This window comes from Procambarus clarkii, chromosome 74 (genome assembly GCF_040958095.1).
Source record: "Procambarus clarkii isolate CNS0578487 chromosome 74, FALCON_Pclarkii_2.0, whole genome shotgun sequence".
Classification (NCBI taxonomy): domain Eukaryota; kingdom Metazoa; phylum Arthropoda; class Malacostraca; order Decapoda; family Cambaridae; genus Procambarus; species Procambarus clarkii.
The window spans coordinates 19,312,285-19,332,276 of record NC_091223.1 but is presented as its reverse complement, the minus strand read 5'-3'; the positions used below and the strand labels follow the sequence as shown (position 1 = coordinate 19,332,276).

The following is a 19,992-nucleotide window of genomic DNA, read 5'->3' as shown; positions in this document are numbered from 1 at the left end:
CCAACACTAAACTACAATGAAAGTAGAAATTGTCACTCAGTCAGCTGGTAATTCATTCATTTCATCTCCTTCAAGAGACTTGTTTACTAACACTCGCCTGAGGATGTTGTCTGCTCCGCGTCCCAACACACAGACCATATAAGGTCTCCAGCCTAGACTCGGGTTTACACGACCTACACGACTGAACGACCTCCCTGCGCAACCCGTTCTCGCAAATTCGTAAAGTCAATATTGACTTATTAACTACGTGCATAGGTGATATACTTAACATAATAGATACCCTTAAAAAGATTCATAGAAAACACCGACCTTACCTAACCTTGTTAGTATCTTAAGATAAGCATCTTATTGCTTCGTAATTACAATTATTACCTAACCTATACCTATTATAGGTTAGGTAATAATTGTAATTACGAAGCAATAAGATGCTTATCTTAACATACTAAGTAGGTTAGGTAAGGTTGGTGTTTTCTATGAATCTTTTTAAGGGTATCTATTATGTTAAGTATGTCACCTATGCACATATTTAATAAGTCAATATTGACTTATTAAATTTGCGAGAACGGGTTGCCCTGTGACCCCACGAGCCACAGGTCACATGGTGGCCGCGGTGGCTGGCCTCCGGACCATACGGTTTCTGACGTATGAAACCAGCTCCACAGATTTGATTGTTGCCGCCGAAGGTGGCTAGTTTATTGTGCACCCCATACTCATCCTGTGAGCGGTAGCGCAAAAGCATTACAGAGGGCACAAAAGGTCTTTATCAGACCTCATCTTAGATTATTACATAAACAATTTCTTCAATCCTTCACACCTTATAGTTACAATGTCAGCTAGTTACAGAGAAAGTGCTATTACAAGAGCTACATATTTACAGTAAGTCATCATACATTAATGGTAGGTCTTATCGCTAATACATAATAGTTTGGCCAATGGATATTACAGAGTCATAGGGGAGCTTCTGTTAGCCATCTTAACATCCGGTCGTGGAGCCGACCAGGCCTCCACCCCCAGGAAGCAGCCCGTGACAGCTGACTAACACCCAGGTACCTATTTTACTGCTAGGTAACAGGGGCATAGGGTGAAAGAAACTCTGCCCATTGTTTTTCACCGGCGCCCGGGATCGAACCCGGGACCACAGGATCAGAAGTCCAGTGTGCTGTCCGCTCGGCCGACTGGCTCCTCAAAGCAATTGGGGAGCCGCTGCTCCCGGTTAGGCAGAGTTTCTTTCACCCTTGTGCCTCTGTATACCTAGCAGTAAATAGGTACCGGGGAGTTAGACAGATGCTACGGGCTGCTTACTGGGGATGTGTGTGTGTACTTGCGTGTGTAAGAGAAATATATATAGTAGACATAGTAGAGGTAAAATAAATTAGTTTGAAAGGCGGGGTCCAAGAGCTAATAGCTCGACTCAGTAGACACAAATAGTGAGTACAGTGTTGGTGGTGTCAGGGTGGCTGGCAGACGCCCTGACCCCAGCCACCACCAGTCACGGCCCGGTGTCATATGACACTCTCCACCCATTATCTTGAGGTTATCTTGAAATGATTTTGGGGCTTTAGTGTCCCCGCGGCCAGTGTTCCTCGGCCCGCGGCCAGTGGCCCGCGGCCAGTGTTCCTCGACCAGGCCTCCACCCCCAGGAAGCAGCCCGTGATAGCTGACTAACACCCAGGTACCTATTTACTGCTAGGTAACAGGGGCATTCAGGGTGAAAGAAACTTTGCCCATTTGTTTCTGCCTCGTGCGGGAATCGAACCCGCGCCACAGAATTACGAGTCCTGCGCGCTATCCAGCAGGCTATGAGGCCACCTTGAGTTATGTTGTCTAACGCAGTGTAATACTTCACTATACACTCTAACAGCCACAGGACTGCCAAATGTATAGTAAATGTGGAATAATAACTCTCATACTGTAAATAATGGCTGTCGATATGGCGTCAATTAACTGCGTTAACTACCCACATAATAATTTGCTGTTGTCGTTGTTATGTACTGTGGAGAGATACGATGCGTACTGTGGAGAGATACGATGCGTACTGTGGAGAGATACGATGCGTACTGTGGAGAGATACGATGCGTACTGTGGAGAGATACGATGCGTACTGTGGAGAGATACGATGCGTACTGTGGAGAGATACGATGCGTACTGTGGAGAGATACGATGCGTACTGTGGAGAGATACGATGCGTACTGTGGAGAGATACGATGCGTACTGTGGAGAGATACGATGCGTACTGTGGAGAGATACGATGCGTACTGTGGAGAGATACGATGCGTACTGTGGAGAGATACGATGCGTACTGTGGAGAGATACGATGCGTACTGTGGAGAGATACGATGCGTACTGTGGAGAGATACGATGCGTACTGTGGAGAGATACGATGCGTACTGTGGAGAGATACGATGCGTACTGTGGAGAGATACGATGCCTCATGGAATTCATTGCTAAATTTAGCCTTAGTGAATACCAAGTGTATAGCGAGGTGCATGTTAGACACTGTCTTCCCCCCAGCAGGTGACGTGCAGGGGCGGCCATCACCACGTCCTGCTGTACGTGTGAGCCGGGGCCAGGAGCTACGCCTTCACTTACGACATGTGTACCTCTTACCTCCCCCATGACGACTCGGTTAGTATTCACTAAACATAGACAAGCTCTGAGGCACTACGAGGTCGTACAATAATATCCAAGAGTTGACAACGACCTCGTAACGCTTCGAAACTCGTGAACCATTTAGTAAATACTGATTAAGCAGTCATAATAATACTTAAGAGGTACACATGTCGTAAGTGTTCCCCCCTCGTAATACTGCATCAGCCCTAACTACGGCCAAGGGGTAATCAAGCAATTACACAGCCATGTACGAAACCTCTTACATTCTTTCACTAATCATAGCACCTTTCTTTACATTTATTAAACAATGTATGAGCTCCGAAGCCTAACAAGGTTGTTCATAACAATAACAACCTTGCGTAATGAAGATTTCACGCTCGCAAAGTACTTAATATAAACAGCCGTCATACTTAAGGAAAGATGTACAGGTTTCGCACATGTATCTTAATGTTTGAGGAGACCTGGCCCAGCAGCCAGATTTACGAAGCAGTTACGCAAGTATTTACGAACGTGTCCATCTTTCCTCAATCTTTGACGGCTTTGGTTACATTTATTAAATAGTTTACAAGCATGAAAACTTGCCAATCAACTGTTGTTATTGTTATAAACAGCCTCCTGGTGCTTCGGAGCTCATTAACTGTTTAATAATTGTAAACAAAGCCGCCAAAGATTGAGAAAAGATGGACAGGTTCGTAAGTGCTTGCGTAACTGCTTCGTGAATCTGGCCCCAGGTGTCCAAAACAGTGAACTAATATTTCAAAACATTTAATGTTCAAACATTAATTTTCCTCTACGAGCAGCCGCCCTTACCTCACAGTTCTCTTATCAGAGCCATGGTAGCCTCGTACAGCTATTTATAATATATTTCATTAACTAATTATTACAATTTAGTTCTATTTCTCCAATATTCTCCATTATTTTTGTTAAGGTATTGAAGGCAGCATTATTCCCTGACGCAGTTCTTGGCTCCGGGCACTTTGTGGAGAGGTATCTGAAGCACAGACGGAAGTGTGTGCGCGCGAGTGTGCGCGCGAGTGTGAGTGTACTTACCTAGCTGTGCTTGCGGGGGTTGAGCTCTGGCTCTTTGGTCCCGCCTCTCAACCGTCAATCAACAGGTGTACAGGTTCCTGAGCCTATTGGGCTCTATCATATCTACACTTGAAACTGTGTATGGAGTCAGCCTCCACCACATCACTGCCTAATGCATTCCATTTGTCAACCACTCTGACACTGAAACAAATCTTTCTAATATCTCTGTGGCTCATTTAGGCACTTAATTTCCACCTGTGTCCCCTAGTGCGTGTGCCCCTTGTGTTAAAAAGTCTGTCCTTATCCACCCTTTCAATTCCTTTGAGAATCTTGTATGTGGTGATCATGTCCCCTCTAACTCCTCTGTCTCCCAGTGACGTGAGGTTTAATCCCCGTAGTCTCTCCTCGTAGCTCATACCTCTCAGCTCGGGTACTAGTCTGGTGGCAAACCTTTGAACCTTTTCCAGTTTAGTCTTATGCTTGACTAGATATGGACTCCATGCTGGAGCCGCATACTCTAGGATTGGTCTGACATATGTGGTATATAATGTTCTGAAAGATTCCTTACACAAGTTTCTAAAGGCCGTTCTTATGTTAGCCAACCTGGCATATGCCGCTGATGTTATCCTCTTGATATGAGCTTCAGGGGACAGGTCTGGCGTGATATCAACCCCCAGGTCTTTCTCTCTCTCTCTGACTCTTGAAGTATTTCATCTCCCAAATGATACCTTGTATCTGGTCTCCTGCTCCCTACACCTATCTTCATTACGTTACATTTGCGTGGGTTAAACTCTAACAACCATTTGTTCGACCATTCCTGCAGCTTGTCCAGTTCTTGAAGCCTCAAGCTGTCCTCTTCTGTCTTAATCCTTCTCATAATTTTGGCGTCATCAGCAAACATCGAGAGAAATGAGTCTATACCCTCTGGGAGATCATTTACGTATATCAAAAACAAGATAGGACAGAGTACAGAGCCCTGTGGGACTCCACTGGTAACTTCACGCCAATCTGAGGTCTCACCCCTCACTGTAACTCTCTGCTTCCTATTGCTTAGGTACTCCCTTACCCCTCCCTTATATACTGTATGTGTGTGTGTGTGTGTGTGTGTGTGTGTGTACTCACCTATTTGTGCTTGCGGGAGATGAGCTTTGGCTCTTTGGTCCCGCCTCTCAACTGTCAATCAACTGGTGTACAGATTCCTGAGCCTACTGGCTGTGTGTGTGTGTGTGTGTGTGTGTGTGTGTGTGTGTGTGTGTGTGTGTGTGTGTGTGTGTGTGTGTGTGTGTGTGTCACCAAGGGGCCACAGGAGTTAAGGAAGGTCGAAGAGCTAAACAAAATTGAAGACAACAAAATCGTTGCCTGAAATGTCAAAGTACTGTATATTTTCCATAAAAGTCTGCCAGCTGGCAAGCCACCACCTGGGAAACACCATCTGGCAGCTCTGACTGTCAGCCAGCTGGTGATCGAGTCGGGTGTGTTATTCCGGGACAGGTTGACTTGGAACATTTGTTCCATTGCGCTTTACTTGTTATTTTAGCTACAGCTTTTGAACACAATGTTAAATGCCTCTAGTTTTCTTATAACGAAAGTTCTCCTTAAACTGAATGTTCTCTGTGACAACTTAAGCGATTGTGCCGTGGGTTTCGAGTGATAAATGCTGCTCAATGTACCACAGGTGGAAAGAGGTTGTTTAGTCTACCACAAGAGAGAGAACAGACTGTTTAGTCTACCACAAGAGAGAGAACAGACTGTTGAGTCTACCACAAGAGAGAACAGACTGTTGAGTCTACCACAAGAGAGAGAACAGACTGTTGAGTCTACCACAAGAGAGAACAGACTGTTTAGTCTACCGCAAGAGAGAGAACAGACTGTTTAGTCTACCGCAAGAGAGAGAACAGACTGTTTAGTCTACCACAAGAGAGAGAACAGACTGTTTAGTCTACCGCAAGAGAGAGAACAGACTGTTTAGTCTACCGCAAGAGAGAGAACAGACTGTTGAGTCTACCACAAGAGAGAGAACAGACTGTTGAGTCTACCACAAGAGAGAGAACAGACTGTTGAGTCTACCACAAGAGAGAACAGACTGTGTAGTGCACCACAAGAGAGAGAACAGACTGTTGAGTCTACCACAAGAGAGAACAGACTGTTGAGTCTACCACAAGAGAGAACAGACTGTTGAGTCTACCACAAGAGAGAACAGACTGTTGAGTCTACCACAAGAGAGAGAACAGACTGTTGAGTCTACCACAAGAGAGAGAACAGACTGTTGAGTGTACCACAAGAGAGAACAGACTGTTGAGTCTACCACAAGAGAGAACAGACTGTTGAGTGTACCACAAGAGAGAGAACAGACTGTTGAGTCTACCACAAGAGAGAGAACAGACTGTTGAGTCTACCACAAGAGAGAACAGACTGTTGAGTCTACCACAAGAGAGAACAGACTGTTGAGTCTACCACAAGAGAGAGAACAGACTGTTGAGTCTACCACAAGAGAGAACAGACTGTTGAGTCTACCACAAGAGAGAGAACAGACTGTTGAGTCTACCACAAGAGAGAGAACAGACTGTTGAGTCTACCACAAGAGAGAGAACAGACTGTTGAGTCTACCACAAGAGAGAGAACAGACTGTTGAGTCTACCACAAGAGAGAACAGACTGTTGAGTCTACCACAAGAGAGAGAACAGACTGTTGAGTCTACCACAAGAGAGAGAACAGACTGTTGAGTCTACCACAAGAGAGAGAACAGACTGTTGAGTCTACCACAAGAGAGAGAACAGACTGTTGAGTCTACCACAAGAGAGAGAACAGACTGTTGAGTCTACCACAAGAGAGAACAGACTGTTGAGTCTACCACCAGAGGAAGAACAATGCCGTTGCCGAGGCCGGAGCCACTGGTGAGGGCACTTAAGAGAACACAGCCACGAGGGGAGACTTACCTGAAGGTGACGCGGTCGGGGAGATGGCCAGGCTGCAGCCACCAGCGGGCCACCAGCGGGGCGGTGCCGGAGACGAGGGCTGGCGGGCTGTGGCAGACGTGGGCGGGGTGCGGGGGGTCGGGAAGCAGCCGCCCCACGCCCACACCGCCCGGGCCCTCTACACTGAGCAGCAACATGGTTGACTGGGGCGCCACCACGCTCACTGCGGAGAGGAGAACAACTAATGACCAAAACAAAGAGGTACCGCCTTAGCATTTAAATTATTACAATGTGTTACATATATTCATAGTCCAAAATAATCGTAAATAATAATAATTATCATTATTAATCTGGTTACAATTGTTAATTCAGCTCTAAGATTATCATTTATTATAATTTATTAATGATAATTGTGCAGAGGGACAGATAGCCAGTATATATATACATATTAGAACATATATACAAGTGTATGTTAGGCTTATACCGCAGCTGACTAACTCCCTGGTACCTATTTATTGCTAGGTTATATTGGTTATCTTGAGAAGATTTCGGGGCTTTAGTGTCCCCGCGGCTCGGTCCTCGACCAGGCCTCCACCCCCAGGAAGCAGCCCGTGACAGCTGACTAACTCCCAGGTACCTATTTTACTGCTAGGTAACAGGGGCATAGGGTGAAAGAAACTCTGCCCATTGTTTCTCGCCGGCGCCTGGGATCGAACCCAGGACCACAGGATCACAAATCCAGTGTGCTGTCCGCTCGGCCGATCGGCTCCCTTTCTTAAGACTTGGGTGAGGTGAAGAGGCTACATTTATAATTATGACAAGAGCCTGAATTTGACCCATTGACCCATAGCCAAATTTTGAGCAGCATTGACCCCTCCTCCCCCCCCCCCCACACACACACAAAGGGCCGCCACCGAGCAACAAAAGCACCAGCCGACCAACATCGCCGGTAAAAGCCATCAGCTTTAACCCAAAGAACTAGATATAAATACCAGCGGACCACTTTGATCATACGCTGACAAAGGCCCGACTAATTACCAGGATATAATTGGCTTACCTCATCAAATTGCAATGTACATAATTCGAAGGTAAATGTTATTGTCCCGTATCAACTCGAACAATATTTTAGGATAAGGCGCACTTAGCAAAAATTAAACTTTCGAACAATATTTTAGGATAAGGCGCACTTAGCAAAAATTAAACTTTCGAACAATATTTTAGGATAAGGCGCACTTAGCAAACATTAAACTTTCGAACAATATTTTAGGATAAGGCGCACTTAGCAAAAATTAAACTTTCGAACAATATTTTAGGATAAGGCGCACTTAGCAAAAATTAAACTTTCGAACAATATTTTAGGATAAGGCGCACTTAGCAAAAATTAAACTTTCGAACAATATTTTAGGATAAGGCGCACTTAGCAAAAATTAAACTTTCGAACAATATTTTAGGATAAGGCGCACTTAGCAAACATTAAACTTTCGAACAATATTTTAGGATAAGGCGCACTTAGCAAACATTAAACTTTCGAACAATATTTTAGGATAAAGCGCACTTAGCAAAAAAAAAATAAACTTTAAGTCAAAAACAATGGAGTGAAGCCGTGTTTTTGGCCACGTATTCCTCTCGCTGATTCACCAGGTTATTATTTTAGACACGAATTTAGCGTGTTTAATAATTCATTAAACATACGATATATATATATGGTTCAAAGTCATATTATACTGTAGATTTCGCCTATACTGGCACCCTTATACTGGACATGTTCTGGTTGACTACGCAATGAAGCAGTTAGGTAATGTATGTGTTCCCTGGAAACACAAACCGAAACTGTCTCTATTTTCCGCTTGTTACAACTTGTAATAAAGTTGTTACATCTTGGCTTAACGTGTTTATGACGTATTAGAACGTTGTTACAACTTGCTATATTGGTTGTTATAACTGGTTAGGAGGTGTTAAAACTTGTTCGAACGTTGTACCAACGTCGTAGTTTCGGTGTGTGTTTGGCGGGTTGTGACTAAAATTTAAAAAAAAATCTTCTTAATCACCCTGTGTGGTTAAGTTGTTAATAACACACTATTTTATATGGCAATTATATTTACCTGTCAAAATTCGAGAGACAAATATATACGTGTATATGTGTATAAATATACACCTATGTGTGTTTGAATATACACGTATGTGTGATTGAATATACACGTATGTGTGTATAAATACACATATGTATGTGTAAGTTGGCCAGACTTGCTGTCACCTTTGTAAATGAACATTAATCCTTTTATGTGTAAAAGTACTAACCTCAAACACAGTTTATGTATGACAAACGTGTATGTATTTATCTATGTAGGTTAGATTAGGACTTTAAAAGCATTACAATCACCTTGTGTGGTTGTTCAATAAATCACTGAACGATGTTATGTCTAACAGATCTCTAACCCTGTCTATTGAGGACAGATTCAAATGTATATATATGTTGGTTAGCACTGTATGAGGCCACGTCTGTAGTAGAAAGTATTAAAACAAATGTAGTCACTTCCTTTAGATAACGAGGTACGATGATAACAACTTTAAACCTCGCTATTAAACCTCTCTTTAAAGGTTATTAACTAACATTTGAGTTTTCACGTTAAATTGTCCATCGCTATTGTTAAACTCGTGTAACTCGAACCTTAACACACATTAAGTTCAGTAGAACTTCGGTTTCAACTCCTTTAACTCTATTGTAGCTCAGTCGATTAAGGCAGTGTCTGGGATGCTCCCGGACGCAGGTTCGAATCTTCGTCACGGCCCTTGTGGATTTGTTCTTAACACACAGAAATCACAATAGCGTGATGTATCAAATGAACAAATCCACAAGGGCCGCGACGAAGATTCGAACCTGCGTCCGAGAGCATCCCAGACGCTGCCTTAATCGACTGAGCTACCACATGGTATAAGAATTGCAACCAGAAATTCTACTGAATTTACTAGGATCCTGCAGCCTCTCCGAGACACAAACCAGGATTATACACAATTCCCCCATCCACTTGAGCTATGTCAATTCTTATACCATGGAGCTGGTCGGCCGAGCGGACAGCACGCAGGACTTGTAATCAAGTGGTCCTGGGTTCGATCCCGGGCGCCGGGGAAAACAATGGGCCGAGTTTCTTTCACCCTGATGCTCCTGTTACCTGGCAGTAAATAGGTACCTGGGAGTTAGTCAGATGTAACGGGCTGCTTCCTGGGGGTGGAGGCTAGGTCGAGGACCGGGCCGTGGGGACACTAAGCCCCGAAATCATCTCAAGATAACATTAACGAGCTCATGAATACTTGTGCCACCATCCTCCACTGTCTCTTCTGTACACACTCATGACAGAACGTTCCTGTCTACAGTCCTATAGAGGCCGGGGCCCAGATAACGAAGCAGTTACGCAAGCACCTATGAACGTGTACATCTTTGCTCAATCTTTGACGGCTTTGGTTACATTTATTAAACAGTTTACAAGCATGAAAACTTCCCAATCAACTGTTGTTATTGTTATAAACAGCCTCCTGGTGCTTCGGAGCTCATTAACTGTTTAATAATTGTAAACAAAGCCGCCAAAGATGGAGAAAAGATGTACAGGTTCGTAAGTGCTTGCGTAACTGCTTCGTGAATCTGGCCCCCTGGCCACAGTATCGCATGCTGGTCCGCTCTGACAGGTCGGGGTACGCATGCTCACCTTTACACCCTATGACCTTACGCCGCGCATGCAGTCTCTGACCTCTGACCTTTGGCCATCAATGCAAATCTTCTGACCTTTGACCTCTTATAAAGTGACCTATCACTTTTCAAGCTCTGGTGCCTAGAAGGAATCTTAAGACAATTGATATTTTGACCAGACCACACACTAGAAATTGAAGGGACGACGACGTTTCGGTCCGTCCTGGACCATTCTCAAGTCGATTGTGAGAATGGTCCAGGACGGACCGAAACGTCGTCGTCCCTTCAATTTCTAGTGTGTGGTCTGGTCAACATACTTCAGCCACGTTATTGTGACTCATCGCCTGCACAATTTATATTTACTATTTAATTAATTAATACATCTGGTTCATTTAATTGTTCGGTTTTGTAACTGCTTTATTTATTAGTTAGTTGTAATTAGTTAATTTGTTTACCGCTAATATTAGCTTGTTTGTTATTGAATTGCGTCACATGTACCGCTGACCTCGGTACAGCGGACGGCACTTGTACTGCTGACCTCGGTACAGCGGACGGCACTTGTACTGCTGACCTCGGTACAGCGGACGGCACTTGTACTGCTGACCTCGGTACAGCGGACGGCACTTGTACCGCTGACCTCGGTACAGCGGACGGCACTTGTACCGCTGACCTCGGTACAGCGGACGGCACTTGTACCGCTGACCTCGGTACAGCGGACGACACTTGTACCGCTGACCTCGGTACAGTGGACGACACTTGTACCGCTGACCTCGGTACAGTGCACGACACTTGTACCGCTGACCTCGGTACAGCGGACGGCACTTGTACCGCTGACCTCTGTACAGCGGACGGCACGTGTACCGCTGACCTCGGTACAGTGGACGGCACTTGTACCGCTGACCTCGGTACAGCGGACGGCATTTGTACCGCTGACCTCGGGACAGTGGACGGCATTTGTACCGCTGACCTCGGTACAGTGGACGGCACTTGTACCGCTGACCTCGGGACAGCGGACGGCACTTGTACCGCTGACCTCGGTACAGCGGACGGCATTTGTACCGCTGACCTCGGGACAGTGGACGGCACTTGTACCGCTGACCTCGGTACAGCGGACGACACTTGTACCGTTGACCTCGGTACAGCGGACGGCACTTGTACCGCTGACCTCGGTACAGCGGACGACACTTGTACCGTTGACCTCGGTACAGCGGACGGCACTTGTACCGCTGACCTCGGTACAGCGGACGGCACTTGTACCGCTGACCTCGGTACAGCGGACGACACTTGTACCGTTGACCTCGGTACAGCGGACGGCACTTGTACCGCTGACCTCGGTACAGCGGACGGCATTTGTACCGCTGACCTCGGGACAGTGGACGGCACTTGTACCGCTGACCTCGGTACAGCGGACGACACTTGTACCGTTGACCTCGGTACAGCGGACGGCACTTGTACCGCTGACCTCGGTACAGCGGACGACACTTGTACCGTTGACCTCGGTACAGCGGACGGCACTTGTACCGCTGACCTCGGTACAGCGGACGGCACTTGTACCGCTGACCTCGGTACAGTGGACGACACTTGTACCGCTGACCTCGGTACAGTGGACGACACTTGTACCGCTGACCTCGGTACAGCGGACGGCACTTGTACCGCTGACCTCGGGACAGTGGACAACACTTGTACCGCTGACCTCAGTACAGCGGACGGCACTTGTACCGCTGACCTCGGTACAGTGGACGACACTTGTACCGCTGACCTCGGTACAGTGGACGACACTTGTACCGCTGACCTCGGTACAGTGGACGACACTTGTACCGCTGACCTCGGTACAGTGGACGACACTTGTACCGCTGACCTCGGTACAGTGGACGACACTTGTACCGCTGACCTCTGCATTGTGGATTTAGTATTAAAAAAATCACAGGTCACCCACAAGGCGTCGTCTCCCCCTCCCCTTATCTTGAGGTTATCTTGAGGTTATCTTGAGGTTATCTTGATGTTATCTTGATGTTACCTTGACGTTATCTTGAGGTTATCTTGATGCTATCTTGATGTTACCTTGATGTTATCTTGAGGTTATCTTGAGGTTATCTTGAGATGATTTCGGGGCTTTAGTGTCCCCGCGGCCCGGTCCTCGACCAGACCTCCACCCCCAGGAAGCAGCCCGTGACAGCTGACTAACACCCAGGTACCTATTTTACTGCTAGGTAACAGAGGGCATAGGGTGAAAGAAACTCTGCCCATTGTTTCTCGCCGGCGCCCGGGATCGAACCCGTGACCACAGGATCACAAGTCCAGTGTGTTGTCCGCTTGGTCGACCAGCGAGCACTACAGATTAATGCGGTTGTGTAAGCTGTGTGGCACAGTGTTGGTGGTGCAGGCCCACGGGAGCCCACACCTGCCCCTGGCGCACACGTGTACCCGCTCTCCACACCCGGGAGCCCCACACCTGCCCCTGGCACACACGTGTACCCGCTCTCCACATCCGGGAGCCCCACACCTGCCCCTGGCACACACGTGTACCCGCTCTCCACACCCGGGAGCCCCACACCTGCCCCTGGCACACACGTGTACCCGCTCTCCACATCCGGGAGCCCCACACCTGCCCCTGGCACACACGTGTACCCGCTCTCCACACCCGGGAGCCCCACACCTGCCCCTGGCACACACGTGTACCCGCTCTCCACACCCGGGAGCCCCACACCTGCCCCTGGCACACACGTGTACCAGCTCTCCATACCCGGGAGCCCCACACCTGCCCCTGGCACACACGTGTACCCGCTCTCCACACCCGGGAGCCCCACACCTGCCCCTGGCACACACGTGTACCCGCTCTCCACACCCGGGAGCCCCACACCTGCCCCTGGCACACACGAGTACCCGCTCTCCACACCCGGGAGCCCCACACCTGCCCCTGGCACACACGTGTACCCGCTCTCCACACCCGGGAGCCCACACCTGCCCCTGGCACACACGTGTACCCGCTCTCCACACCCGGGAGCCCCACACCTGCCCCTGGCACACACGTGTACCCGCTCTCCACACCCGGGAGCCCACACCTGCCCCTGGCACACACGTGTACCCGCTCTCCATACCCGGGAGTCCACACCTGATACACACCTAACGCGTCCTCCTCAACCTACAGTAATCAATTCAAAATTATTAGACTTAATTTCCTCTGTGATCGTGACGTCTTGTGGCGACCCCAGGTGGAGCAGGACCCCAGGTGGAGCAGGACCCCAGGCTGAGCAGGACCCCAGGTGGAGCAAGACCCCAGGCTGAGCAGGACCCCAGGTGGAGCAGGACCCCAGGCTGAGCAGGACCCCAGGGGGAGGACCCCAGGCTGAGCAGGACCCCAGGCTGAGCAGGACCCCAGGCTGAGCAGGACCCCAGGCTGAGCAAGACCCCAGGCTGAGCAGGACCCCAGGTGGAGCAGGACCCCAGGCGGAGCAAGACCCCAGGTGGAGCAGGACCCCAGGCGGAGCAAGACCCCAGGTGGAGCAGGACCCCAGGCGGAGCAGGACCCCAGGCTGAGCAGGACCCCAGGCTGAGCAGGACCCCAGGTGGAGCAGGACCCCAGGCTGAGCAGGACCCCAGGCTGAGCAGGACCCCAGGCTGAGCAGGACCCCAGGCGGAGCAGGACCCCAGGCGGAGCAGGACCCCAGGCGGAGCAGGACCCCAGGTGGAGCAGGACCCCAGGTGAAGCAGGACCCCAGGCTGAGCAAGACCCCAGGCTGAGCAAGACCCCAGGCGGAGCAGGACCCCAGGCGGAGCAGGACCCCAGGTGGAGCAGGACCCCAGGCGGAGCAGGACCCCAGGTGAAGCAGGACCCCAGGCGGAGCAGGACCCCAGGTGAAGCAGGGCCCCAGGCGGAGCAGGACCCCAGGCTGAGCAGGACCCCAGGCTGAGCAGGACCCCAGGTGGAGCAGGACCCCAGGCGGAGCAGGACCCCCGGTGAAGCAGGACCCCAGACGGAGCAGGACCCCAGGCGGAGCAGGACCCAAGGTGGAGCAGGACCCCAGCCTGAGCAGGACCCCAGGTGGAGCAGAACCCCAGGTGGAGCAGGACCCCAGACGGAGCAGGACCCCAGACGGAGCAGGACCCCAGGCTGAGCAGGACCCCAGGCTAAGCAGGATCCCAGGTGAAGCAGGACCCCAGGCGGAGCAGGACCCCAGGCTGAGCAGCACCCCAGGTGGAGCAGGACCCCAGGCTGAGCAGGACCCCAGGTGGAGCAGGACCCCAGGCTGAGCAGGACCCCAGGCTGAGCAGAACCCCAGACTGAGCAGGACCCCAGGCTGAGCAGGACCCCAGACTGAGCAGCACCCCAGGTGGAGCAGGACCCCAGGCTGAGCAGGACCCCAGGCTGAGCAGGACCCTAGGCTGAGCAGCACCCCAGGTGGAGCAGGACCCCAGACGGAGCAGGACCCCAGACGGAGCAGGACCCTAGGCTGAGCAGGACCCCAGGTGGAGCAGGACCCCAGGTGGAGCAGGACCCCAGACGGAGCAGGACCCTAGGCTGAGCAGCACCCCAGGTGGAGCAGCACCCCAGGTGGAGCAGCACCCCAGGTGGAGCAGGACCCCAGGCGGAGCAGGACCCCAGGCTGAGCAGGACTCCAGGCTGAGCAGCACCCCAGGCTGAGCAGGACTCCAGGCTGAGCAGCACCCCAGGTGGAGCAGCACCCCAGGTGGAGCAGCACCCCAGGTGGAGCAGGACCCCAGGTGGAGCAGCACCCCAGGTGGAGCAGCACCCCAGGTGGAGCAGCACCCCAGGCGGAGCAGCACCCCAGGTGGAGCAGGACCCCAGGTGGAGCAGGCCCCCAGGTGGAGCAGGACCCCAGGTGGAGCAGCACCCCAGGTGGAGCAGCACCCCAGGTGGAGCAGCACCCCAGGTGGAGCAGGACCCCAGGTGGAGCAGCACCCCAGGTGGAGCAGCACCCCAGGTGGAGCAGCACCCCAGGTGGAGCAGCACCCCAGGCTGAGCAGCACCCCAGGTGGAGCAGGACCCCAGGTGGAGCAGCACCCCAGGCTGAGCAGGACCCCAGGCTGAGCAGGACCCCAGGTGGAGCAGCACCCCAGGTGGAGCAGGACCCCAGGTGGAGCAGCACCCCAGGCTGAGCAGCACCCCAGGTGGAGCAGGACCCCAGGTGGAGCAGGACCCCAGGTGGAGCAGCACCCCAGGCTGAGCAGCACCCCAGGTGGAGCAGCACCCCAGGTGGAGCAGCACCCCAGGCTGAGCAGGACCCCAGGCTGAGCAGGACCCCAGGTGGAGCAGCACCCCAGGTGGAGCAGGACCCCAGGTGGAGCAGCACCCCAGGCTGAGCAGCACCCCAGGTGGAGCAGGACCCCAGGTGGAGCAGGACCCCAGGTGGAGCAGCACCCCAGGCTGAGCAGCACCCCAGGTGGAGCAGCACCCCAGGTGGAGCAGGACCCCAGGTGGAGCAGCACCCCAGGTGGAGCAGCACCCCAGGTGGAGCAGCACCCCAGGTGGAGCAGCACCCCAGGCTGAGCAGGACCCCAGGTGGAGCAGCACCCCAGGTGGAGCAGCACCCCAGGTGGAGCAGCACCCCAGGTGGAGCAGCACCCCAGACTGAGCAGGACCCCAGGTGGAGCAGGACCCCAGGTGGAGCAGCACCCCAGGTGGAGCAGCACCCCAGGTGGAGCAGCACCCCAGGCTGAGCAGGACCCCAGGTGGAGCAGCACCCCAGGTGGAGCAGCACCCCAGACTGAGCAGGACCCCAGGTGGAGCAGGACCCCAGGTGGAGCAGCACCCCAGGTGGAGCAGCACCCCAGGTGGAGCAGGACCCCAGGTGGAGCAGGACCCCAGGTGGAGCAGGACCCCAGGCTGAGCAGGACCCCAGGCTGAGCAGCACCCCAGGTGGAGCAGGACCCCAGGTGGAGCAGGACCCCAGGCTGAGCAGGACCCCAGGTGGAGCAGGACCCCAGGCTGAGCAGCACCCCAGGTGGAGCAGGACCCCAGGTGGAGCAGGACCCCAGACTGAGCAGGACCCCAGGTGGAGCAGGACCCCAGGCTGAGCAGCACCCCAGGTGGAGCAGCACCCCAGGTGGAGCAGCACCCCAGGCTGAGCAGGACCCCAGGCGGAGCAGGACCCCAGGCTGAGCAGGACCCCAGGTGGAGCAGGACCCCAGGTGGAGCAGCACCCCAGGCTGAGCAGGACCCCAGGCTGAGCAGGACCCCAGGCTGAGCAGGACCCCAGGTGGAGCAGCAGCCCAGGCTGAGCAGCACCCCAGGTGGAGCAGCACCCCAGGTGGAGCAGCACCCCAGGTGGAGCAGCACCCCAGGTGGAGCAGCACCCCAGGCTGAGCAGCACCCCAGGTGGAGCAGCACCCCAGGTGGAGCAGCACCCCAGGCTGAGCAGCACCCCAGGTGGAGCAGGACCCCAGGTGGAGCAGGACCCCAGGTGGAGCAGGACCCCAGGCTGAGCAGGACCCCAGGCTGAGCAGCACCCCAGGTGGAGCAGGACCCCAGGTGGAGCAGGACCCCAGGTGGAGCAGGACCCCAGGTGGAGCAGGACCCCAGGTGGAGCAGGACCCCAGGTGGAGCAGGACCCCAGGTGGAGCAGGACCCCAGGTGGAGCAGGACCCCAGGTGGAGCAGGACCCCAGACTGAGCAGCACCCCAGGTGGAGCAGGACCCCAGGTGGAGCAGGACCCCAGGTGGAGCAGCACCCCAGGTGGAGCAGCACCCCAGGTGGAGCAGCACCCCAGGTGGAGCAGCAGCCCAGGCTGAGCAGCACCCCAGGTGGAGCAGGACCCCAGGTGGAGCAGCACCCCAGGTGGAGCAGCACCCCAGGTGGAGCAGCAGCCCAGGCTGAGCAGCACCCCAGGTGGAGCAGGACCCCAGGTGGAGCAGCACCCCAGGTGGAGCAGCACCCCAGGTGGAGCAGCACCCCAGGTGGAGCAGCAGCCCAGGCTGAGCAGCACCCCAGGTGGAGCAGGACCCCAGACTGAGCAGGACCCCAGGTGGAGCAGGACCCCAGGTGGAGCAGGACCCCAGGTGGAGCAGGACCCCAGACTGAGCAGCACCCCAGGTGGAGCAGGACCCCAGGTGGAGCAGGACCCCAGGTGGAGCAGGACCCCAGACTGAGCAGGACCCCAGGTGGAGCAGGACCCCAGACTGAGCAGGACCCCAGGTGGAGCAGGACCCCAGGTGGAGCAGGACCCCAGACTGAGCAGCACCCCAGGTGGAGCAGCACCCCAGGTGGAGCAGCACCCCAGGTGGAGCAGGACCCCAGGCTGAGCAGGACCCCAGGCGGAGCAGGACCCCAGGAGAAGCAGGACCCACAGGCTGAGCATGACCCCAGGCGGAGTAGGACCCCAGGCTGAGGACCCCAGGTGGAGCAGCGCCGCAGGTGGAGCAGGACCCCAGGCGGAGCAGCACCCCAGGTGGAGCAGGACCCCAGGCGGAGCAGGACCCCAGCATCCACTACCTCAAAATAAAAATAACGGGCGCCCTTCAAACTGTAGACACGCGAGCCTCCTGGCCAAGTCAGCGCTCAAAGGTCAAAATGACATTTCTACAAGTCTCTCAACTTCCGTGTAACCCGAGGCGACCTTTGCGTCATAACCCCGAGGGCCATAACCCGCAGTGTCTTCCCACCCGCCTGGTACTGACCCGCCTGGTACTGACCTACCACGCAGGTACTGACCCGCCTGGTACTGACCTACCTGGTACTGACCCGCCTGGTACTGACCCGCCTGGTACTGACCCGCCTGGTACTGACCCGCCTGGTACTGACCTACCTGGTACTGACCCGCCTGGTACTGACCCGCCTGGTACTGACCTACCACGCAGGTACTGACCCGCCTGGTACTGACCTACCTGGTACTGACCCGCCTGGTACTGACCCGCCTGGTACTGACCCGCCTGGTACTGACCCGCCTGGTACTGACCCGCCTGGTACTGACCTACCACGCAGGTACTGACCCGCCTGGTACTGACCTACCTGGTACTGACCCGCCTGGTACTGATCCGCCTGGTACTGACCCGCCTGGTACTGACCTACCACGCAGGTACTGACCCGCCTGGTACTGACCTACCACGCAGGTACTGACCCGCCTGGTACTGACCTACTGTCGGCCGGGCAAGTACCGCCCGTCCACCCACCTTCCACACCAACCTCAAATGTTTATTTTTATCTCTCAAAATGTTTCGTAATATGTTTATTGTTTGTAATGTGTGTCTAAATATGTATGAACACGATGTACTGAACGTGGTGAGGATAGCTTGAGCTACCTCATCCCTTTGTGTGTATTTTACCTCAATAAACTTATTTCAATTTCTAGTCCATCGTGGAGTCATTTGAGCAAGTTCCCATCTTGCCATATCTTCCTGTAACCGGAGGCCGAATGATCGCCTTACCACGAAATGTTTCAGTCACGGCTAATATCTCTTTCACTTTTAAAGTTATAAATGACCAATTTTAAGTCAGGATAGGTTGAAGTTAATGAGACTAGGTTACGTTATGTTAGGAAAACTTAGTAATGATTATTTGGAGCGCGAAGGACAGTGGTGGCACTGTAATATCGGTCCGTCGGTTCAGGCCACACCTTTGTAACAACCATGGGAATATTGTGTTTAATAGTTGTGTTTACTAGTTGTGTTTACTAGTTGTGTTTACTAGTAAACACAACTAGTGTTTTTACCGTGTTTTTACCCCCCCCCCCCGTGTTTTTACGGGGGTTGAGCTTTGCTCTTTCGGCCCGCCTCTCAACTGTCAATCAACTGTTTACTAACTTTTTTTTTTTTCCACACCACACACACACCCACCCCAGGAAGCAGCCCGTGACAGCTGACTAACTCCCAGGTACCTATTTACTGCTAGGTAACAGGGGCATTCAGGGTGAAAGAAACTTTGCCCATTTGCTTCTGCCTCGTGCGGGAATCGAACCCGCGCCACAGAATTACGAATCCTGCGCGCTAGTATTGTGTGTTATTAATGGTGTGGTTTTGGTATGTGGGAGCAAACTGGGAGGTGGTACACCACACAATGTCTCGCTATTCCATCAAATCTTGTGCTGATTTCTCCCACAAATATCTTTTAGATCTGATTCTTGAAAAGCACTCCCTTATTTCTTCATAGTCTATCTTTCGATAAACAACTTCGTGAGATTAGTGATCGCTTCTATTTTGGATGTTAACACTATTTTGAACCTAAATGTGAACACAGTGGTGACTGGCACTTAATGGAGCTTGGTAGTTCATCCTCCCTACAGCAGTTTCATTCTGGTTAAGATGAAAGCTAACCTTGCAGGACCTCACCTGTACTCTACCTAAGCGGTCTTCGTGGCGCAGTGGTAAGACACTCGAAATTGCGCTTCGCCAGCGATTTGGCCTGGGTTCGTATCCTGGCCGAGGAAGATTAACTAGGCGCCAATCCTTAACTGCGCGCCGCTATTCACCCAGCAGTGAATGGGTACCTGGTTGTTAAACGATTTAGCGGGTCGTATTCCACGGAAAATTACAATTAAAAATCACCGATGACGAGTATTTTTGTTCACTCTGCGGGTTGCACCCGACACACACAATGGATCATCATTATAGATCCCTTGCACAAAGAAACTTTATTAACGTGATGTGTCAATGATAGAATGATACATGTTATAATGTTGTGTGATTTCTTTGTGCGTTTGAAGAGAAGCGTGGGAGTTGTTAGATTACAAGCCAGAGTACATGGTGGGGGGGAGGGGGCAGTGTGTGAAACCCTGGTTAGGCCTCAGTGAACCCTACAGGCTT

The 19,992-nt window shown here is 52.3% G+C and overlaps 1 protein-coding gene across 1 annotated transcript in view; it reads right to left on the bottom strand.

Moving 5' to 3' along the window:
* Window positions 1-6,571: 6,571 nt before the first annotated feature.
* Window positions 6,572-19,992, bottom strand: part of LOC123767476 (uncharacterized) — a 376,092-nt gene continuing 362,671 nt past the window's right edge. The window contains exon 3 of the mRNA XM_069313182.1: window positions 6,572-6,777. Coding sequence (XP_069169283.1) covers window positions 6,572-6,777 — 206 coding nt within the window. The remainder of the gene's footprint in view (window positions 6,778-19,992) is intronic.